The sequence below is a fragment of the Alligator mississippiensis genome, chromosome 13 (assembly GCF_030867095.1).
Source record: "Alligator mississippiensis isolate rAllMis1 chromosome 13, rAllMis1, whole genome shotgun sequence".
In the NCBI taxonomy this organism is placed as follows: Eukaryota; Metazoa; Chordata; order Crocodylia; family Alligatoridae; genus Alligator; species Alligator mississippiensis.
The window spans coordinates 53,037,793-53,061,133 of NC_081836.1; the positions used below are offsets into that span (position 1 = coordinate 53,037,793).

The 23,341-nt window shown below is 57.0% G+C and overlaps 1 protein-coding gene across 1 annotated transcript; it reads left to right on the forward strand.

The window, feature by feature from the left end:
• The first annotated feature begins 3,024 nt into the window (after positions 1 to 3,024).
• Positions 3,025 to 23,287, forward strand: SLC29A4 (solute carrier family 29 member 4). The gene is made up of 11 exons (XM_006265958.3): positions 3,025 to 3,223; positions 6,915 to 7,092; positions 9,107 to 9,238; positions 10,174 to 10,287; positions 10,830 to 10,958; positions 12,448 to 12,522; positions 13,672 to 13,937; positions 14,756 to 14,891; positions 15,758 to 15,945; positions 16,433 to 16,673; positions 17,588 to 23,287. The coding sequence occupies exons 2-11, from the start codon at positions 6,930 to 6,932 to the stop codon at positions 17,728 to 17,730; spliced, it is 1,587 nt and encodes a 528-aa protein (XP_006266020.1). The 5' UTR covers positions 3,025 to 3,223; positions 6,915 to 6,929; the 3' UTR covers positions 17,731 to 23,287.
• The last annotated feature ends 54 nt before the right edge of the window (positions 23,288 to 23,341 follow it).

Here is a 23,341-nt window from a genome sequence, read left to right on the forward strand (position 1 = left end):
CGCTTCTAAAATACAGCTTTGCAGAATGTTATTAATCCATAAAACAACCTTTTATTGCCGTGTAATTACTTCAGGCAGAGCGATGGGGCCATTGTCTGAGCAGGGCAGCTGCTGAAGAGGATGAAGTGCCACCAGAAGCCGACAGCTTGGCTCAGCTCATGACCACACGCGCGCACCTCTTTTGAAGAAGCAGGCGGTGAACAGAGCAGCAGACGCACCCAGCGAGAAGGCCGGGGAGGCTGCTGGTTTGGCAGGGCATTCAGGATGCCCAGGCTGCCCACGGCAGGAGTGCCAAGCAGCAAAGAGCAGGCACAGCATCAGCACTTCTCCTTGTCCTCCCAAGCAAGTCGAGCCGTGGTGACGTGTGAGCCAGCCCCCAGTCCCTCCACTGCACCAACGTGTGCAGGCAGGCTGAAGGGGGACTCCTGCTCTGAACTGGTGACCGAAACTCCTTAAGGCCCATGCCAGCCCCAGGCCTCGGGCGCCATGCCAGGGTCGGTGGGAAGGTGAGGCTGATTGCTGAGGATTTAGAGCTGCTTACAAAATAAAATCAAGAGGCTGAGGCTCTCCCTGCCCTCCCCGGTAGCTGGCAGTCCAGTGCGCTGACCCAGTCCGAGACACCTCGCGATGCTTGCTGAGAGCAGGGGACCTGCCCACGGCCCCAGGCCACCTGCTCTGCGTATGGGCAATCTTGCACCCTTCCCAGGGCAGGTGGATGAACGGGGTCCTGCCAGCCTCTCTTCCCCTCGCAAAGGCTGCTCAGCCTTTGCCAACTGCCTCTGCCATCGTGGCTGTCCCTGCTTCATCCCTCTTCAGTCGCTCCTGATGGCGGACTCTATCTCCAGCACATCATTGCTGGCAGATATCGGAGGGGGGGAGCAAGCACAACTCACCATTCAGCCCTCCTCTAGTCTGTCCACTGGACCGTGTTTTCTGAGTGGTCTCCGTCAAAGCCAAAGGTCCCCCTGGACCAAGCAGCCCACGCTGGCTGAGCCAACAGCACGCAAGGCAGGGAGGTGACACACACCCCACCCAGCCCCCTTGACTCCTCAGTCCCAATGACCAGGTCCCCATCTATCCAGTCAGCTAGAGGCAGCCTCTGGCCAGCCTGAGTCCAGCAAGGCTGCAAACTCATGCAGTGTCCAGAGCAGCATGTGGACAAACGGCACCCCATTTCCGCCCACTTCTGCCCCGCAGGCCCATGTCCTGCTCTCCATGCCCTGGTTCCTTGAATGTTTTCCACCTTTTGACATGACATACAAAGGACGTTGAGCACAGCCAGTTCACACCGTGGGAAGGTCACGGGATGGGACACCAGTCCACCCTGATAAGAACCACATGTAACCATGTGCACTGGGTCACAGATCCATCCTTCAGTTCCTAATATTTACTCCCAGTCCTCCCAGTGCATGGTCCCTGATGAAGAGTCACAATATGGAGCTCTGAATATCTGGAGCATCCCCTCTTGGCCAGATGTGTTCTCTCCAAGCCCTGGGGCAGGGTGGTGGACGTGGGACTGTGTCCTGGTGTGGCTAGTCTGGTTCCTGTGCACTGGCCTTTGGGAATGGGGAGCGAGACGATCTCACAGGATGTCCCCATGTGTCATTGCCTTCATTCCACTCGTCCAAATTATGCCACTTCAGGGAAAGTATTTTTCTCCACTTCCTTCTCTTAGCTGCTGAGGATGAGTCCTGTGCCCTGTTGGATGTTGTCGTGATAGACGCTTGGTTTGCTGAGTTGCTGCCAGGCTTTGGAGCTTGCCAGGCTGACAAGTGCTCCCAGATTGTAAACTCTTATGATTTATTGAAGCGGTTTCGGAGAGGAATGCGTCCTGCCCGGTTTGCCCGGGAGGGAAGCGTGGGAGATACCAAATGGCAGAGTCATTTCCTAGTAGGGATTAGATGCTGAGGCTAAGTAGAGAGGACCGAGGGGAGAAAGCACTTTTCTGCTCCATTGGTTTTTATTGTCTTGTCAGAGCTGTGCTGGGGAGAAGGGATGAGCACACAAGAGGCTCGCACGCCCACTCAGGCACCAGACCCTACTTGAGTGGCTATCGGGGCTTAAACTGCTATGAGGAGCGTATCCCATGCTGGCGGCAATGCAACGGGCCTGATTCTCCCCTGTTCTGCTTCGGGGCGCTTGGCTCATGGGCTGGTGAAACAGCAGAGAATTTGCATCCTTCTCTGGGCCTTCCCGGTTTGACTTCAGGGTAAAATGACTGTAGGCTCCATTAGGACTACTATTAATCATCCAAATCAGGTGTCTAAGCACTGGGCCTCCTTGGCATCCCTTTAGCTTTCAGCCGTGCACATGTGAGGTACAACAGTCCCCCCTGGCTTCTCCGCAGCCCACAGGACAGAGGTGGGTGTCAGATGGCATTTATTAGCGAGGGTAACTGCGTATTACACGCGCCCTCTCCGGGGCTTTGGGGAAGGCCGGGGCCATTTCTGTCCTGCAGATGCCGGTTGCCGTCTCCCGCAAGCCTCTGCACTGAACCCCCCGACAAGGTGCACTCGGTGCCCCCGCTTGTGCCGGGCTCCTCAGCGCACGCGCCAGCTCTGCCTAGGGTGGCCATTCGTCCGGTTTTATAGAGGACAGTCCGGTTTTCTGGCCTTCTACTAATATGAAACTGGACACTTTTATGTCCTTTATTTTTCACCGCTCGCCCCGCCACTGGCGCCACCACCATCACCGCCTGCGGGAGCTCCCCGCTCGCCCTGCCACCGCCACCGCCACCGCTGCGGGAGCCGGCGGTGCCCCGTCCTGAGGATCCCGGGGCGCGGGCGCTGGCGGCGGGGACAGCTGCCCTCCGTGGGGTCGGTCCCTCGACGGCCCCGGCCACGGCAGCGAGCAGGTGTGTCCGGCCAGGCGCGGCCCGCAGCAGAGAGCGGGTGTCAGTGCCGGCTTTGCCAGGGGAGGCGGTGCGGTGCGGGGCGGTGCGGGGCGGTGCGGGAGGCGGAGCGGGCGCGGGGCGGAGCGGAGCGGGGAGCCGAGCCGGGCGGGCGGGCGGCGGCGGCGGCGGGGACCGACCGGCCGCTGGAGCAAACCTTCCCAAGCCGGGCGGGCTGTCAGTCGCGGCGCGGCCGTGCGGAGGCGGAGGCGGAGGCGGAGGCGCTCGGGCCCGGGGGTCGCGGCTGCTCCCGGCGAGACGGCGGCGGGTCCCGAGATGTCTTTCCGCCGGGGCGTCTCGGCGGAGTTTCTCTTCTAGCAGCAGGTGTCCGCGGTGAGTGGGTTTGGCTCCGTCCGCTCTTGTGACCGCGTCGTGCTGCCGGAGCGTGCCCGGGTCAGCCAGAAATAACAGGGAGAGCATGGACTTGTTCCCTCGGGTCTGAGCCAGGACTGTCCCTGCTGCGCCGCGCGGGTCTTGCACTAGACAAGGACATCAGGGGCCAGCAACTTCCTAGCAGATAATAAGAATAATTGATACCGACCGCCTGGCTCATCGCACCCGCCAAGGGCAGTGGGGCTCACTGGAGAGAGCCCCGGTGGGACAGGCCAGGAGCCCGGTCTGGCAGGGCCACGTGAGAGTTCAGGGTCAAGTTTCTATTGCAGCTTCATTTGCTTTTCCAAATGGGATGCTCTGAGGTGGCTTAAAATATGTGAGCTTTGTCTAGGGCTGCTCAAAATCCCGCCAGACTCAGCCAGTGAGGGGCCCGGCGTGCTCTTCGTGGGAGCAGGTAGTGAGTGAGCTGGCCCTTGCCTCTTTCCGCCCCGTAGAAGTGGCGGCCAGAAATGCTAGGCCGCGGACGAAGAGCTCAGTGCAGGCCAACGAGCGTTAACTGGAGTCTTTAACTTCCCTACAGTGGGTTTGGGGACCTCGCCTGCCACCGCCCTGTGTTCCCGGGGGGTTTCCCGTTGTGCGGCTAGATTTCCCGAGCCGTCAGGCATTCGGTGTGCACCCATCTCGTGGGGACGGGGAGGTAGCCAGGCGCATCCCCATCACGGGAAACCAATGAAAGAAGAAAAACTCCCAACCCCGGGGCGCGTCCCTGCGTGCGGTGGTACCGAGTGCCACCTGGAGGTCGGCCGGCTCTCCTGCGGCACTGTCCCCCTTCGGTTTAACGAGGTTCCCGGTTCATGGTCCTCCAGCACCGGGTGATGGATGCGGGTTTGGGGTCTGGAGCCGACGGCCTGTATCGGCCCTGGCATCACTTGTGGTGCTCCTTTACTGTGATGTGTACCGTGCCGCCTTGTCCAGCTAGCCGAGCTTTGCCTAATCACCCTCAAGTCCACTGTTGCTGGAGTTTTTGCTGGCGGAAGGGGTTGGATAGGTGCGGAGAGCAGGGCAGGGGACTGAAGTGATTGCCAGGAGAAGCTGTGTCCTGGAGCAGAGAGGCTCCTCGCAGGGCTGGAGGCTCCTCTCAGGGAAAAAGAGGCACCGATGCAGCTGGAGCTGGTCCTGCTTTGAGAAGGGGGCTGCACTAGATGACCTCCTGAGGTCCCTTCTTTTCTCCTCCTGTGTGCTATAGCAGAGGGAGGCATTGGGTGCAGCCCCGGGGGATGGCAGTGTTCTGGGCCGGGGCTCCGGCATGAGATACCGGCAGGCTGGAGCCATGCTCTGACCTGGCCCTGAGGTGCTCTGTGAGGGGTGTGTGACATGGTGCAGCCTTTCCCTGCTCCCCCCATTCCCACAGAGACTCTCCCAGCTCTGAGGAGGATCAGGCTTGTGCACGGTGCCAGATCAGGGAGGTGGTGTTTCATGCCCAGTGTACCCTCACCTTGCGCTGGTGTGTATGATGATGCCCTGTTGCTCTGGGGCCTGAGCATCACCAGGATCTCTGGATCTCCCTGCTCTTCCCACCACCGAGGGGACCAGCTGTGCAGTGCATGTGGCAGAGGGAGTTAGAAGTCACCATCCTGCCCACTCCTACCCCAAGCTCCTCCACTCTGCGGTCCCGGGAGCTTTGCAGGAAGATGGCTCTGACTTCCCCAACCTTGACAGAAACCACTTTATGGGAGGGTGCACGAGCCTGTTTCAGTAAGGCACAACTGAGCAGGGCTGTGCGGAAACCCCCATTCTCCAGGAGCGTAAGGTCCCTGAGCCAGCGGGAGATCTGGGGGCTACTTGTGCTCCATGCACAGGTGGGATGTGTGCACCGCTGCTGGAGGGAATGGGAATCTCCTTCTCGCTCTTAAGTGAATCGCCATATTTTCATATATTCACCTATTTTCTTCCCAAGAAGCAATTGCTGGAAATCGGGGTGCAAGGAAATACAGTAATAGTTGTTTCTGCTGCTTAAGTCTCTGTGGGCATGTCTACATGAGACACTTACTGCACATTAGCCTAATAACACTGGGTGGCAGTTAAAAACTGTGCTAATAGCTGACTGCACAGTTTTATTAGGCTAATGCTCTGTAAGCGTCACAGAATAACCATGCGCCAGCGCTACTGCACAGTAACTCTAGTTTACTGTGCATTGAGTTAGTATTTTGTTAAGCAAGTACTAAACTATGTGTGCAATATCTAAGGCGCATTAATGAATGTGTAGACGTGCCCTGGTGGAGGGGGGGCAAAAGTAAGGCACAGAGAGCGGCACGATGAGCGTATTGGGCTCCCCGGCTGCTGCTACCCAGTTACTTACTGCTGCTCACCAGGCTTTTCAAGGAAAAACCTCATTTTCTTTATGCAGCCTTTCTAAAACAGGGTGCATAGCTTACTCAGGGGGCATGGTGTATGCTAGAAGATACGGGACCTCGCAGTGCTCACAGTTAGTGCGGGTGCTTCTTTCACTCCAGGCGGCAGGGGGGGGTTTTCTGTCTGCTGCTGCTACAGAGCTCGGTCCCTGGCAGCACGGTGGCTCCCACAAAGTCTGGGGTGGGGGCACAGGTTGGTTACAGTGGTTTGCCCTTCTCTGGTGCCCTTCACCCAAGGTGCTCACATGCCTTTACATGAGCTAGTCAGGTAGGAATGAGCCCCTTGTGACACAGAAGGTAAACTGAGGCATTGGGGTTAACGAACTTTCCCAAGTGGAGACAGTGAGTCAGTAGCAGAGCCAGGACTAGACTTGCTCCGACTCCAGCCTCACACCTCCCATGAGTCGGTGACTGGCACGGTGTTCCCCCCACAGCCTGGCCCTCCTCAGCTCTGCTGCCTGCATGATGCAAAATCAAAGCCCAGCCTGTTTTGCTCGGTGATCTGGGCTCTCTCGTGCCACTGGTTATTTCAAAGGAGAGAAGGAGAAGGAGGGAATCTGGCTCTGGTTTGTTTGCAGGCACTGGAGCATGTGACAGGCTGCTGCAAAGCGGGTGTGTGAGGATGTGAATAAAGCCCCAGCACCACCGCAAGCCCCTGATGGCAGCTGTTGTTGTCACCCTGACACCCGGCGCGCAGTGGGAGAAGCCGGGCTGTCAGCGTGAAAGCCTCGCTGAGCTGCTACAGCCTGTCTGGCCGGCTAAGCAGGCTCGGAGGCTTTAAGGGAGGGCTTGTCACATGCGGTGATGATCCTTGCCCCCACCCCATCGCCTAGCTGCAGAGGAACCCGGGGCAAGCTCTCTAGGGACCCCGGCACGGCACCACTCTCTCTGCTCTTGAACTTGCTAACACTGTTGAGTGCTGTCAGGCAGAGGGGGCAGCGCCTGGACCGGGAGATGGCTGTCAGGCACAAAGTCTGGACCCCCTTCCCATGGAGCCCGTGGGAGGCACAGATGCGTGCAGCAAGTGCAAGGTGGCGTGTGCCTGGTTTGAGGTCCCCGTGAACAGAACCATGGCCTGAGTTGTGCCGTGCCGGGGTCCTGCTGTGACGGCCTGACTGCAACGAGCACAGGGGACATCTGAGAGGGACAGGAACTTTCTGCCTCCCCAAGCTTTGGGGACAGTAAACCCCAGAAGACCCCCATCCCCAACCCCCAGGGAACATGAGTGGGATGGGTTGTCCATCTAGCTGGACTAAGAGCCTCTTGCTATCCTTTCTCAGTCTAGGTCAGCAGCTATGGGCTCTGTTGGAGCGGATCGCTTCAAGGATCTCAGCCCTGTGGTGACCCCGGAGGGGAACGTGGTGATGAGCTTCAGCTTCGACAGCTACCAGTTGGAGGAGGAAGAGCTCCAGGCAAAGGGGAACCAGGCAAAGGGGGTCCTTACCTTCATGGAGCCAGGTGAGAGCATGGCGGAAGGCTGACTTGCCTCCCACGGTGTGAAGGAGGGAACGAGGGGTGATGGGGATGGGGGGAAGCAGTGAAAGAACAGCCTGCTGCCCACGTGCCAGTCTGTGCCATCGCTGGGCCCAGACGCTCCCCCCACCCCATGCCTGCAGCAGGCAGAGGGAGGCATCCCCCCTGCCTGGGTTCTGTTTCCCCCACTGCTTGCAGTGAGGAGCTTTTCTGGGGGGCCTTGGCATTTGCAGTGTATGCACACTGGTGCTGTATTTGCAATGCACACGCATCACTGCTTCCCTGTGCTGATCCACGGGATCTTCCCCGCACGGCACCACACTCATCGTAACTATGCGGTGTTCCCAGATGACTAGAAAGCAATTAAAGAGCAATCACTCACCTGGCCGCCAAGATCCCGTAGGAGAGTCTGTTACACGCATCTCGCAGCCTGGTTCATTTGAGTGGCTGCCGGAGCCTCAACTGATGTAAATCAGGACAGTCAGGGGGTTTACACTAGCTGGGCCACTGGCCCTAAGTCTGCATAATTAATAGTAGGCCCGTACCTCCACTGAATCGCTCTCGAACATCAAATAGAAGTGGGCGCTTTGTTGTTACATGCCGGGTTATTGTAATACTTTGGACATCAAAGCCTGGTATTTTTGTGCCTCCCAGGTTGCTGTTGAAATGCCTCCATTTGTGGGATGGAATTTATCCAGGCTGGGGGCGCTTATTATTTATAGAGCACTGTTGGTACGCCCAGTGCTCAGTGCATTGTGGAAACCTTCTGTTGTGTGCTCTAATATCACCGAACGTTAATACCAGCATTTACAGCGTTTAATACGGGGCCCGCATTCGGGGTTTAATCCTCCGCGCTTTCAGGGCCATGTAATGAGAGGCTGGGGTCTGAGGGCTGCTTAACTTCATGGTGATGTAGGGCGCTCGCCAGTGGGCAGCCTTCTGGCAAGGGCTAAGATATAATACAGCAGCTGCAGTTTTTGAGGCGTCTCGCTGTGCGTACAGCCCAGCTGCAATGGCACCAGAGACAGTGCCTTTTTGGGGGGTTCATGTGTAGCAGGATTGTTGCTGAGCCGGGATCAGCGGTATGGGAAAGACTGAATCTGCTGAGGAAATCCATAACCTCTCTTTGTACAGGGTGCATTCATGAAAAATAAATAATCCCAGAATTAAATAAAACAAGTGGATAAGTAAAAAAGAACAAAATGAAGTCATGGAAGAATGTCCCTCTTCGTTCTCTTTCTGAAAGAGAGAGATGTGTGTTTGTAGATCAGTGGTTTTCAACCGGTGGCCCACAAACCCCTGGGGGTCTGCAGAATATGCCTAAAGGGGTCTGCGAAAGATGACTAGGATCAGTCGAAAGTATGTGAATGCCCACACATACAATGCAAAGGGGTGCGCACCTCCATTTGACATTTTTTAGGGGTTCACAGATGAAAGAAGATTGAAAACCGCTGTCATAGACACATATGTGAGAGGGTTTAGGAAGATAATCCCCTCACAACAGCATGTTGTGTCATTGTCCGCAAAATTGGTTTCATGCACGTTCCTCTAGCATGGGTTATGGAAGCTGAGATCCCAGGCTAGATGGATGGTGGCTTTGGGGGTAGCTCCTGAGAGTACGGCATGCAGAGCTAGATGGATAGTGTCTTTCCTCCTAGTGGGGAAGACTCGCATGCAGCGACTGTGCAAGAGATCCTCGCCTCTCTCTTGTCTACAAGAGGCTGCAGAAGACAGGCAGACCCTTGGACTCCTCTTAGCTCCAGTCCATGTTGCCCACCTGTATTGTCCAACAGGCTCATCCTGCATCCCAGCCAGGCACCAGCCTGGTGATCATTCTGCCCTCATCACACATGTATCGCCATGTGCTAGCTATCCTGTACTTCACAGGGGTGGGCAGTAGCCCCTGCTCTTGATACACTGCCCAGCCTGTCTGCATGACCGTGGGTCAGGCCCTCGGCATCACTGTCACCTGCTCCTTCTGTCTCACTTTGGGGTACAGCTTCTGAGGACCCTGAGCCGCAGGACCAATACCATGGAATTTACTTTGCCATGCTGCTGGCAGGAGTGGGCTTCCTCCTGCCCTATAACAGCTTTATCACCGACGTGGACTACCTGCATCATAAATACCCAGGTACGTCCATTGGAGCAATGAGGCTTTGCAGTTGTCTGGTCTGTGCTCCCTCCATGTCACGCAGGGTGTTGGTGTAACAGCTTCCAAGCCCTCGTGGGTGGGAGATGGCTGGTTTGACAAGCGGAGGGAGATCCGCCTGGACAGGATGCCTATTCAAGATGTGTGTAAAGCACCGCGTTAGGTGGGCTTTGAAAGCGAGCAGCCAGGATTACTGATGGCAAAGGCCAGCCACAAACATGGCTGTGCCCAGCTGCAGGGACCCAGGACACAGCATAGGCGGTGGCTGTCATAGCATACGTGTGTCAGCCGCTGTATTCTCCGAGTGTTCAGGACTGGTTTTGACATGGGACTCGTCATAGCCTCCCACTCTGCAGGGCACCGAGATGAGGGGACAGAGTTGTAGGTACAGGTGACAGCTTAGACGTCTAACAGCCAGACTGCTCATGCAAATGCAGATAGTGAAGCCCCCTTGTTTGTGCCCTGGGGTACGTGGTGTGGTTACAGGTGGCTGCATCTGTACCTTAGCTGGTGTGAGGGGTCCCCCAAGCGTGCTTTCGCTTGCTGCATCTTCCCACATCCTTCTACCGCTCCCCCAGAACCGGGCAGGGTTTCTCGTTCCTGGCTGTCCCTAACCAATGCGGCCTTGAACCACTAGAGGCTGCAACTGAGCCGCCCGAACAACAGCAGCCTTCATACCCGGGCTAGATTCATAGATGTTAGGGTCAGAAGAGACCTTAGTGGGTCATCGAGTCCGACCCTGATGAGCGTGTTGGGGAAGAGGCAGAGCAGCCCCAGGCCCCGATGCTGGTCGCCCCGCTGATGAGACAGAATCACGTGTAGCGCTATCCTGGAGCGAGCCCTTGAAAGCAGAGCATCCTACCTGGCTCTGCTCTCCGAGCCTTGCAACCAGCCTCTCTTCCCATGTGGCTCTGCAGGAACATCCATCGTGTTTGACATGAGCCTCACCTACATCCTGGTAGCCTTGGTTGCAGTCATCCTGAACAACGCCCTGGTGGAGATGCTGAGTCTGCACACCCGGATCTCCGTGGGTAAGTCGGGGCCCTTGCTTTCCTCCCACTCCCATGGGGCTCCCGTACTGCTTTGGCTATTTTCACCTCCTGTTGGGGCAACTTGTCAGGCTAGCTCGTGCAGGAGAGGAACCAGGCTTTTCCCCCCTGGCTGCTCCACTGACTGAGCTGCAGAGAGCTGGCATTGCCCTTCTTTGGCCCCCACCTTCCCACTGTATCACTCAGCCGTCAGGGAAAGGTGTATGTTCACCCAAGCAGCCATCAGTGGAAGCAACCATCTACCCCATCACTTCAATACATGTCCACATACCTGCACCACCCAGGCTACTAGCCATGCAGTCAGTTGGACCTACCACTCAGGGCACCCAGAAATACCATCATATAAACACTTGGACACCCCAGGCACCCGGTTGCCTAGAAACTCATCCATTAAGAGGGATTCATATGATGCAGGGCCCAGCATGAGACTGCTGAACTCATCGCACCAATGTGCTGCTCCAGGCCCCAGGCTGGCTTATGGCTCTACTCCTGCCTCACCCCCATGTCTGGCTCTTTCGCTGCAGGGTACCTGTTCGCCCTGGGTCCCCTTCTCTTCGTCAGCATATGCGACGTCTGGCTGGAGCTCTTCACCCGCCGGCAGGCGTATGCCATTAACCTCATCGCAGTCGGGGTGGTGGCCTTCGGCTGCACAGGTATGTGGAGGCTGGCTTAGGGCAGGTGAGGGCGCTCACAGCTGTGGCAAACAGCTGGGCAGGTCTGCCTCGGTTTTGGTCCTTCTCGCTCGTGGCTGGTTACCATGGCCATGAGCAACTGTTTCTTGTCAGTTTGCTGAAGCCAGTTGGTTCAGTCACCGCCTCCCCCACCCCAATCTCCCATCATCTCCTTGAGCATTGTGCTCGAAGCATCACGTGCACCTGCCACCCAAAGCCGATGGAATGCTGATTAGCATAAAACCACATGATTTCGGGGTAAAATTGCTGCATCTGCATAAATCTGCATAAAACGCTTGCATTTCTGCATGGCGACACGTTCTCAGTTTCTCCCTGAACTCCAAATAATGCATTCTGCACCCCTGGCTTGCAGGGCCCTCCAGCCCACCTCAAACTGCCCCATATCAGCTGCAGTCAGCAGGGCCAAGTCTCCTGCTGGTGTGAATCAGCTTTGCTGCTGCTCCGTGCCTTGCAAGCCAGCTGGCCCGTCCTTTGGGAGGCAGCAAGGTGGAGCAGGGTGCACGTGAACCAGCCCGTGGAGCTGCCGGAGGAGTGCGTGGGTGGGTGGGTGGGAGAGGGCTTCCACTCTCCTTCCAGGCTGGGCCGTGTGAAGCACCGCTTCCAGGGCAAAGGAGACACGTTTATGATCTTGCTCGATCACCGCCTGCTAGTCCAGCTGCTGCATTTCTGGTTCGTTTCTGGAATACTTCATCACCGGCCCCGCAGCCGCGGCGTTAGCCAAAACCTTTTCCCTCGCGACCCGGTTGGGCCGTTCCAAGGGCTGTTTCAGCTGCTGGGCAGCGGGATGTGTCAGCCTCGAGGCCGTCCCCACCTGGGTGCTTTCTGTTCTCCCATGATATTTCATGCTGTAAAAGCCTGGCCGTCGGCAGCTAATTAGGACTAACGACCCCAGGTGTGTTTACGGCCCTTTTTATGATTTCTTTATGACGCTGTTTCAACACTCCAGCGTGCAAAGTGCTTGCTCCTCTTTTCACGTCTGTAGGCAGATGGGCTCAGGCCTTGTGTTTTGCATGGTCGTCCCATTTGCAACGCCCGCCCCAACACCCTGGTAGTCTTGGCTTTCAGTACCTGGGAAGGCTGCTCCCTGTGACGTGGTCTTGGAAGGGGGTGCTTCTAGGAGGCAGGCTGGCAGCTTTCCACCCCATCTTACAGCTCTGGTCCAGAAAGCGCTTGCACCTGCTGGCATCCCTCCGTGGGCTTGGAGTCCAGCCTCTGCTTTCTCTGTGCTCCCGGAGCAGCCCGACTGCTTTTCCGAATGGGAAACTCAGCACCGGGCTGAATGGTTTGCGGCGTGGCGCTGATGGCTCCGCGGATTCGAAGGCGGCCAGGGCCCTGCCAGCCACCCGTGGCAGAACTCGTAGCAGGGTATCTGGGATGCATCCCAGCTAAACTGTGGGTGGGGAATAACGACTCCTCTTCTTTCTCTCTTCCATGTGCCTCTCCCTTGAAGTGCAGCAATCCAGTTTCTATGGCTACACCGGGATGTTGCCCAAGCGCTACACTCAGGGGGTGATGACTGGTGAGAGTGAGTATCCTGCTAACCTAGATTCTCACGGCCTGCGGGCTTGGTGGGCTAGGGTAATGCTCATGAGCCAGCCGCTGGTTAGCGCTTTCTTTAGCCAGCCTGTTCCCTGTGTATGCTCATGTGTCATAAGGACCTATAGCTTGACCCAGAAGCCAGTTGCAAACGTCCCTTCATCAGTCAAAGCCTTAGGAAAGGTGCTGCTGCGAGATGGGACTGTTGAAGGAACATCATCTCAGGCACTAAAGCCCCAGTCCTGGGGCTGTCCCAGCCTGGCAGGCTGCTCCCTCCATGGGAACCACAGGATCACATGCATTCATCTCTTGCTGGTAGAGCCAACAGTCATTGGCCGGGATAATGGCTTTTCATCCTGCTGGGCCCAGGCCCCTTGGTTGGGGCAGTTGCTGGCAAACGGCGGGCATGCTTCCCACTACCACTGGCAGATGCATTAAGTGGTGACAGCTGGTGAGCTGCTGCTGCTAAAACTGCCTAGCACCCCAGCTGGCACACTGCTTGGCCCTGTCCAGGGCCAGCTGGTGGCTAGCTGGGCCCCTGCCAGGCAGAGAGAATGACATGATTGCAGCGGGCATGCGGGCAAGAAAGAATGGCCTCCCCACCACCCCTCTGGGGAGCTGCTACAAGGAGCAGCGCCCAGTGCCCCGGCCAGCTTCCCATTGCCAGGCCTGTTTGCAGCCTGGGAGTGTGTAATAAAGCATTGGCCAGGGTGCTGGTGTGAGCAGGGGGTGGTCACATGGGTGTGTGACACCTCCTGACATGCAGGTATGGTGGCCTGGCTCTTCTCCAGTAACTTCCAAGAGAACAAGGCGAGGGGGGAATGGGTCTCGCCTCCCTCTCCCATGGAGCAGCTCATCTGCTGCTGGGGAGGGAGATTTCCTGTTGGAAGTTGGCTCCTACCACACAGGTCTTGGGTCACAGCTGATCCGTCCTCATCCCCTGGTGCGCGCCAGCCCAGGGGCCTGCTGGCAAGTGTGTGGGCATGGGCACCCATCCAAACAGGAGCCCGTGTGAGTGCCAGCTTTAATGTGCTACCTGCCAACAGGATTGTTTCTGTTGCTTGAGCCCCCAAAGGCAAGGTGTTGAATGAATGAGACCCCAAAAGTGCCGTCGCTGAATTTGCTCTTTTCTGTTCAGGCACCGCTGGGGTCATCATCTCCCTGAGCCGCATCTTCACCAAGCTCCTGTTGTCGGATGAGAAGGAGAACACCATCATCTTCTTCTTCATCTCCATCGGCATGGAGCTCATGTGCTTCATCCTCCACTTGCTGGTGAAGCGCACGCGCTTTGTCAGGTACTACACAGCCTGCTCCCGAGAGCGGGGCCCCGACGGCAAAGGGGTGCCGGACCGGGGGACTGGATACAGGGTGCACCACGACGTCACCACGGAGGACGTCCGATTTGTGAGTTGCCCTGCCTCTGGGACGTGGGCGGGGGCCCGGGGCATTTTGATCCCTGGGGGATTCTGCAGCTGGAGGAAGTCAGACAAGCTGGGAGAAATTAAAAGTCCCCTCTGAAGTGGCCCGGGCATTCTGGGATTGGGTGGGCTTCCCGTGGAGGACTGGGGTGGGAGTGACTTTTGAGGGTCTGGGAAGCCCCTCACAAGTGACGTGGCCAGGCTGCTGCAGATGCAACAGCTTCCAGGCTGCAGCTTCTAGACGCCGGCTGGAGCGGCACTTTATGGTGGTCTGCCCAATGGCCAGGGCTGGGGCATTACGTGGCAGACCATTGCCAGCACCCTAGAGATCCTCCTGACTTTACCGTCCTATGCATGGAAATGCTGAGGGGGCCACAGCGACATACAACAGTCGACAATGGGCCTAGGGGATGTGCTATGCAATTGAGGATACCATCTCATGGCTGCGGGGCTGCGCAGACATTACTGGGAGGGGAGATGGTCTGCAAGACCTGCCACACATTGCAGGGGAAAATGGGGGAGAATCCCTCTTCGAGGAGGTGTGTGGTGCCCTCTGCCGGTGCCTGGGTGCAGAGAGCAGCCACGGTGCAGTACATAGGTCTGTGCATTAAGGGTGTCCTACCATGTGTGTAGCTAGTCTGGCTTCTCGTCTGCTTCCTCTCTTTGCCACCCCTGATTTGCTTCTGTCCCAGCCTTCTGTGGCCTGAGGGAGAAGTGGAGCAGTTCCCCAGGACTTCCCCCCACTTGAAGTCGCCTTTGGCAAACCCCTCAGAGCCCCCCGCTCCTCTCCGTTGCTTTCCCCAGGAGAACCGGCCTCGTGGGCTGGCCGGCTCCCCGACAGGCAGCCTGGGGCACGAAACCGAGCTGGCCGGCAGTGGGACCTACATGAGGTTTGATGTCCCACGACCAAAAATCAAAAGGACCTGGCCCAGCTTCAGAGGTAGGACACTTCTGTATGCCCCCATCACCTGTATGCCCATGCTAGGATGGCAGCCCTTTCATCCCCACTCTAGACGCAGACATGCGGCTGCCTCTGGGGTGGGACATAGGAGCCACACAATGCTCCTCATGTGGTACAACAGGAGGGAAAGGAACATGTAGCCCAAGGTGGGGGAAGGACATGACATCCCACTGTGCCATCTCACAGCAAGGGTGGGGCAGTGCCTGTATGCAGTGGTGTAACTTGGGGCAGGAGGCAAGCAGGACACAGCCTTGGGTGCCATCTTAGAGGGGGTGCCAGAATCTGCCCCCCTCCACCCCAAAAATCTTTGTTGTGATAGGAATAGCCTGGCACTGCTGGCCGTCAGAGCCCCCTTGATAGAGTATATCTATCAGATACCTGATAGAGTATCTAGGGGACAGGGCGGGGAGTGGGTTGGTGCCCCTGGGAGTCTTTGCCATGACAGTATCATATCTGGGCAGGGCGGGCAGTGAAAGGGGCACCAGGGATGGCACCATCCCTAGTGGCAGCAGCCCCACAGTAGCATCTGCACTTGAGCGCAGAGAGGAGGTTCAGGTAAGACCCTGCCCCCCTTCCCTGCTTTCTGGTGGCCTCGAGGACAACCGTACAAAGGAAAGCAGAATTGCTTCGTGAGGGTGCACGCTCGGACCGAGAGAGGCCGGGCATCCCCGTCATGGAAGCCGGCTCCGTGGAGTTGATGCACCCGAGCTGGATTGTCGCAGCCCTGACCTGCGGGAGCTCAGGGCAGCCCTCACCGGCTCAGCCTGTGAAGCGTGCTCCTTCCCTTTCCTAAGCACCTAGGTTTCATAACAGACCTGACAGGCGGCTTTGGTGTCCTCCTGCAGACATGATGCTCCACCGCTACGTCGTGTTCAGGGTGATCTGGGCCTACATGCTCTCCATAGCCATGACCTACTTCATCACGCTGTGCCTCTTTCCTGGGCTGGAGTCGGAGATCCGCAACTGCACTCTCGGGGAGTGGCTCCCCATCTTAATCATGGCTATCTTCAACCTCTCCGACTTCGTAGGCAAGGTAGGGGTAGCCTCGACCGGAGTGGGTGCTTGGGCTTCCTGGCCGAGGGGTGCCGTACCAGGGGCGTCGGGTTATTAAGGACCAGGGCTGGGCTCAGGGCCCTTCTGCCCACCACAGAGAAGATTCAGTCCATGGCCAGGGAGAGCTCCAGCCCCCTCCTGTCCATTCCTCCCACCTGGGCCATTAGAAAACCAGTGGGTTCGTACAGGCTGGTCTGTTCCCCTGCCACAATATTACAGGCACGGTGCATCCGCGGACCTCGGTTCTGGTCTGAATGGCTTTGGGTTGCTGATGAGAACTGTCTAGGTCTGGTTTCCTTGAGGTCTCGTGGTGGCAACCTTGTTTCTGGTGGCTTTCCTGTTCTGGAATCTGGTTTTGCTACCGCTCAGTCTCGCTGGGCCTTCTCAACGGCCTGGCCCCTTATCACTCTGGATTTCACTCCACAAGTTGCTTCGCCTTCCAGCGTGATGTCGCCTCCTTGTTTCAGATCCTGGCTGCCCTGCCCTATGACTGGAGAGGGACCCACCTCCTCATCTACTCCTGCCTCAGAGTGATTTTCATCCCTCTCTTCATCATGTGTGTGTACCCTAACGGGAAACCGGCTTTTGGGCACCCTGCGTGGCCCTGCATCTTCTCCCTCCTCATGGGCATCACCAACGGGTACTTCGGCAGCGTCCCCATGATCCTTGCTGCTGGCAAAGTGGGCCCCGAACAGCGAGAACTGGCAGGTAGGGGGACCACATGCAGACGTGTCCAGAGCTGGCGGGCAAGGCCAGGGCTGCGGGCATCCCACCTAGTGTTCCCTTTGTGGCTGCCACGGTTAGAGGGACACCAGGCTGTACCCCTACCACTGCTCCACGCTAGGACCCCCCTGCCCACTGAGCTTCTAGCTGGGTTTTGTCGTGGCCATGCATCATCGTGTGTCCGTGCCTGGCTCACATGTGGCTGCCAGCAGTATTGGGCACCATGTTTCTGTCTCTGCTTCACCCCCTGTAACCCGATTGCCCCCAGGTCCTCCTCCTGCCAGGGTAAGCAGGTCAGAAAGTCCTCCCATGCCACAGATCTCTGTATTTTGCCCCAGAAACAAGCCTACAGCTCTCTGCCACTGGAGGCAGCAGCTTGGCCCAGATGTTTCCCAAACGCACAGCTGCAGGGTGGGAAGCGGGGATGTTCAACTACAGCAGGGACTGGGGGAAATGCCACATGCATCAAACTGGGTCACTGGGGGAAATCCTGGCTCCCTGAGCATCAGTGCTGGGGCACTCTCCCTGCTTGGTCTTTGGCCTGGCTGAGGGATGGGAGGTCTGCATAGGGCTTGTCCTGCCTTGCCTTAGCCTACAGGGGACAGCCGGAGGGCAGTCTCGGGGCCTGCTCCCCATCCCAGCAAACCCACCGTGGGCCCAGAGCCCTGCGCCTTCCTGTTCCTGGGTGCAAATGGGTGATTGGTGCCCCCCGAGGTATACCTCAGCCTGGCAGCACTGGCACCTGCCCTGGCCCAGGGTCATGGATCTGACGCTCTGAAGAGCGAGTTAGGGATCACAGCAAGAGCTGGTGGGAACCTCCGCCCCGCACCCCAGGGCTGGTAGCAAGGTGATCACGGGGCAGTCAGGGCACAGCTTTAACATCCTGATTTCTCCCCCAGGTAACACCATGACAGTGTCCTACATGACCGGCTTGACTCTGGGCTCTGCCGTTGCCTACTTTGCCTATACCCTCACCAGCACGTCTCGCAGTTCCTGCTTCCACACCCAAACCTACAACAGCTCTTTCACGGCAGGGTACTGAGCGGGCGACGTGGCGGGGGCCGCACGAGCTCTGTGACTGGTGGGTCGGGTTTATGGGCGTGAGAGCGAAGGGACCAGCAGATCCTTGGCCTGGGAAGGAGAGAGGAATGGGAATGAACTGCCCTGTGTCTAATCAGTCAGTTCCCATTCGAAATGGGATCCCTGAAACACTTAATGCCCTAAGATGGAGTGACCTGCAGGTGTCTGAGATGGCGATGGGCTCCTCTTGAGCAGAACCCAATGCGCATCTGCACCAGGTTAAAGGAAGGGAAGGGAAAACACCAAACCTGGAAAGCAGCCCCTCAAGCTGGGAGTGACGTTGGCCTCCAAAGCAGTGCAGAAGGGTGTGGGGGGCCACGCAGATCCCAATATTTAGGGCCTGCCCCTGGCTGTGCTGAAGCAAGCTCTGTCTAGGCCTAGCTCCATCTCCAGCGGCGGCACCCTGCCCTGGTCTCGGGGGGCGTGGGATAGCAGGTGAGAACTTCACAGAGCTGGCAGGTGGGCACTAGAGGGGAGTGGGCTAGCACGTGCCTGGTGTAACCCCACTCAACGCTGTGGTGTTAAACCAGGAATAAGGTTGGCCCTAGACAGTGGCATGTCCACCTTCGGGTTACTTTCACTCATGGTGGCCTGCTTGGGCTTGGGTGGGCTTTGCACTGGTGGTACCTGGAGAACGTGCACACGGCCAACCGGCCAGCTGAGGGCAGGTCTAAATCCTGGAGGACCCTTGCACCCAGGAGTCTGGCCAAAGTGTACAGCTGCCCTTGAGGAGGGGAGGAAAGACAGCCCTCTGCTCCATCCCTGGAGGGTACAGCGGCAAAGACCTTCCCTGGATGTAGTTTTGGGGTTCTGTGTCCCCCCACCCCAGCCCGGAAAGGAAGAGGGACGTGGTTTTGATGGATGCAGCGGATCAGCCCTGCTCATCCATCCAAGACAACCTCAGACATTTGTCCTGGTCCTCAGCCCAAACCTATAGGCACCAGAGGGGAAACGCACCCTCTGAAAACATCCCTGTGTACCACCACCCCATCACCTCGATGCGCAGCCCGGAGTCGGCACAGCCACTATCTTTGTAGTGTGTACCACGTCTGGTTAGGGGGCAAGGGACAGCACTGCCTGGCCGTGTACCTGTTGGCACAGCTCCCTGAGCTAACACAACGTGTTGCTAGTGTGAACCTGCAATACGTGTGTTGTGGGTTTGGGGGCGGAGAGGAGAGGAGCAGGCAGGGGAGTTGCAAAGAAGAACTGAAACGTGTCTACATCTGTAGGTTTCTTTTCTTCTTTAAATCCCCCTTCCAGGAGCTGCGGAGCAAATCTGGCAATACTCAGTGTTTTCCTTTTAATTAAAAACATTGAGCGTTTCCAGGCACCCACATGGGAGAGCTTGAACACATGAACCCAAAGGGCTGAGAAGATCTTGAAGGATCCCTAGTGCTGGTTTACCCCCATGCTTTTAAACCATGTTATTCTGAACCTGTTTCCTTGACTGGGGAGGCTGGTCCATTCTCGCTGAACTCTTGATGGTCCCACAGCTCTGCCCATCTCCTTCCTCCCTCTCTGAATTGCAGGGTGGCAAATATTGTGTCCTTTCATCTGCTTGATAGAGCTAGATGGTGCAGACCAGCCTAGCACAGGCAGAACGACAGAGAAAGCCAAGCTACGTTAGTTGGCCAATTGATGCTCTGCAGAACGTATCGTACAGCACAATGATGAGATCCATCACCTCCCACCCCCCCCCCCGCTTCAAATGGGAGTGTAGCTAATTTTATAACACTTTAAATATGTTTTATAGGCTGTCATGTTCCTTTTTAAAAAAAATACAGGAGTGGCTGCAGAAGCTGTTTATGGCAGAATCAATAGACTCATTTTTCTCCCATTGGGGGAAAGCAAAACCTTTTTGAACGTAGTTTTCCAGGGGTTAGTGTTTATCTTTAATGGCCTGGTTGTCTGCAAAAAGCCACAGCCATTGCGCTCAGATTTCATAGACATTAGGGCTGGAAGGGACCTCGCAAGATCATCGGGTCCAGCCCCCTGCCCCAAGGGGCAGGAAGTCAGCTGGGGTCAAATGATCCCAGCAAGATAGGCATCCAAATGTTTCTTGAAAGTGCCCAGAGTAGGTGCCTGCACCACTTTGGGGGGGGAGTCTGTTCCAGACGCTCGGGACTTGGACAGTAAAGAAGTTTTTTTTCTTATGTCCAGCCTGAAACGGTCTTCCTAGAGCTTGTGACAGTTAGACCTTGTCTTCCTTGGGGCGCTCTGGTGAGCGGACGTTCTCCCAGCTCCTGATGCCCACCCCTGATGTACTTCTAGGCAGCCACCAAATCCCTCCTGAGCCTTTGCTTCTCCAGGCTGAAGAGTCCCATGGCTCAGCCTATTCTCATAAGGTCTGTTCTCATGTGCTCTGACCATGCGCATGGCTCCTCTGGACTCTCTCAAGCTTCTCCACATCCTTTCTAAAGTGCAGAGCCCAGCACTGGATGCAGTACCAGGGCCGAGTAAAGCAGGAGGACGACTTCCTGGGTCTTGCTTGAGATGCATCGGTAGATGCAAGCCCGGGTGGTGGTTGCTTTGCAGCTGCGGTATCGCATTGGTGGCTCCTGTTCACTTTGTGGGCAATCATGACCCCCAAGTCTCTTTTGGTCGTGGTGCTAGTGAGTGTAGCGCTGCCGAGCCTGTAAGTGTGATGCAAGTTTTTTCAGTATAAACACTGAACACAATTTAGGATGCACCTAAATTCATTTAGGGCTGGTAAATGATGCTGGAAGGGCAGCCCAAGGAAACCGAAGGGGCCCTTTAGCCTGGCCTAGCTGCAAATCTGCAGCCATGCCATGTCCAGCCATGAGACTTGTCCCTGCCCTGGGGCACTAGCTGTAGGTGATGGGCAAGTGGTGGCTTCTAACCCCTTCCCTCCTTGGCCTTGCTTGTGAGACTGACAGGGGTTGCTGATGAGAGCACCCACCGTTCTTGTGTTGCTCCATAGTGGGGGGTCTCCAAACTCTGCAGTGCTTGAGCTTTATTGACATGGCCACAAGATGATCAAAGCAGAGCCTCCGTTTGCCTCTGGGGCCCCTGGCAGCTGACCTGTGGCAGCTGAGTCCACCAGTAGCAAAAATAGCAATTAAAAACCAATCCTATCAAGTCCCTTTGATGAGCCTTAGCCTCGCCTAGCAGCACTGGGCTGTGTTTGTGGATCTGTGCTTTGAGCGGCCCCCATGTGCCAGTTCAAAGCCTTGTGACGTGAGTAATGATGCCAGGGCCCTTTCCGTGGTTGGAGGCATGGGTTTGCACCATGTAGCCCATGAAATAATGGCCCTTCGCAGTTCTTTTCTGCCCTGTCCTTTGCTTTCTGTGCAGTCGCATGGTGTATAGCTACTTAGGGGTGCCTCAAAGCCCTTACGTACCAACCTCTGCACTGTAGACCGCAAGGTCCTCCCTCAGCAACTGTCCAGACTGACTCTGGAAACTGCTGGGTGTCAAGGTTTGAGGTCAAGTCTGCCCCGGTCGCACCCCACAACCCCTCTTCGCAACGTGTTGAGGACTCGCCTGGGCTCAGCCAGCTAAAAACAAGACAGTGGTTCTCAGTCTTTCTGGATTCAAGGCACCCCCTCGGTAGACGCAAAGGCCTCCTCGGAAAATGCCAGCGCTTTATGTTCACTTGTTTTTTGCCTGTGGAGAAATCATATGGCAAGTCTGCTGGTGCAAAGAGCTCAGCGAGATGCCAGCAGGTCAGAGCAGTTCTAGCACTGTGGATTCCTACTGACATCCTTGAAACGATCTCAAGGCACCCCAGGGTGCTGCAGCACCCTGGTTGAAAATCACTGCCATAGGAGGGCCTCCTACAGCCATCCCACAGTTCCCTGCCCTCGACTCCCAGCCCTTCGGTGCCCTGCTGCCTCTTCCTGCTGCTGGGTCGGGATGAAAACCAAGCACACGAAGAGGGAGAAGTCGCGGGTAGCCAGATTCCCAGAAAAGCTGTGCTCAAGGACCGGGAAGCAGGAAACAGAGGTGGGGAAGGGGTGGCTCATGTGGTCCTGGCTGGTTGAGGGCATTCCTAAATGCCAGCATAGACAATTGCCTTTATCTTCAGAGCCGTCTCATTCATCCCCCATTTGCAGGAGCATTTCTCCATACAGGGCAGCCTGTGTGCTCTCCTCTACCAGCAATCTGTGCTCACACCATGGAGCTCCCCCTCCAGAATAGCAGGCATCCTCCCATCTGCCTTGTCTAATGGGCATGAAACTCTTTCTCCCCGGATCCTACAGCAGTGCCCGCCGCCAGCCGGCTGGTGACTGGGCCCCCCGCGGCTTAGGACCAGAGCCAGGATCACTAACAAACTTGCCAGGCACTTCAAACAACCAGGCAGGATGCAGCTGTGTTTGAGATAAAGCAATCCTAGAGATGCTGATAGAAAAGGGCCAGCAAGAGAAAGCCCTATTGAGGGAGCCTGGACCTCTGTTGGCCGTGCCTTGGGAACACTGCTGTCTGAAGACCTGCTCAGCGCTTGGAGGAAGTTTGTTTTGGACCGAGCTTGTCTTCAGAGCTATTCCCAGACCCAACCTCGGCTCCAGACACGCTGGCCCGGGCACCGAGGGAGCTTGGTTCTGGGTGCCCGCTGCAGCTGACCCTGCTCCAACAGCCCCTTGCAAGTCCAGGAAGCTCACGTCTGCTGTGGCGGGAGATGAAGTCCCTTTTCAGGCAGGGCAAACACAGCGGGACATCCCTCTTCAAGTCGAGGCTTGCTTGACTTCCTGAGCGCTGCGGAGCAAGTCCGTGCAGTTCAGAGGCAATTCAATACTCTGCATATAAGTTAGTGGCAAACGGGCACTGGAATGCCCTTGGAAAGAGGCGCTGCCAAAAGGATGTGGCTTTGCAAGGACGAGCAAGGGAAGACAAGCGCATCCATCATCCCCCTCCTTGCCTGCACTGCCTGTCAGAAGCAGTAAGGAAGGGATGAGCCAGGTGCCATGCGCAGGGGACTGAATCGGGGCCGTTTTGAGAGGCTGTCCATCCCCAGAGGGTGCTGCTTGGGGGAGTCTAGTCTAGTCTAGCAGGGCAGGTAAGTGGCCGTGGGATCCCTCCCTGCTCCACCAGACAAGTCCCCTTATACTCCCCGGGTCTCAGGCTCTGGCAGCAAAGCAGGGGGTCACCCTTAACACCACGGGAGGGGGCTGCCCTGTCACAGCGAGGCTTGAGGCTTCCAGCTGGATGGTGCAGCCCACTTCTTAGCTGGGCTGCAACAGGGCCCGGGCCATGCTGTGCTGGTTGGGACAGCTGCCTCCGGACACTGCAAGAGAGCTGGGAGTTGGGGGGACACACATCTCCCTGGACATCTCTGGCTGCAGAGGCCAAGGCTTGGCTAGGACCAGGTTCACAGGGCTGACCCTCCTCAAGTGCAGCTGTGACCTGGGAGACTCTGCTCGTGGGAGGGGGAAGATGAAGACCCAACTGGGGAGCAGGAGAAGCAGTTAAAGGGCCCAAAGATGAATGCAGCACATGGGAAAGCTTGTCTGAGTCCATCCCACCCGAGCCATTGGGCCAATAAAGTATATCACCCCCAACACGCCTGGTTTTTTGCAAGTGAAGGACGCGCGGCAGAGCCGGGCTGCTGTGCG

Coding starts and splice junctions, on each gene's coding strand:
- SLC29A4 (XM_006265958.3), top strand. CDS start 6,930: ATGGGCTCTGTTGGAGCGGATCGCTTCAAGGATCTCAGCCCTGTGGTG. Junction 7,093..9,106: donor CCTTACCTTCATGGAGCCAG/GTGAGAGCATGG, acceptor TTTGGGGTACAG/CTTCTGAGGACCCTGAGCCG. Junction 10,959..12,447: donor GGTGGCCTTCGGCTGCACAG/GTATGTGGAGGC, acceptor TCTCCCTTGAAG/TGCAGCAATCCAGTTTCTAT.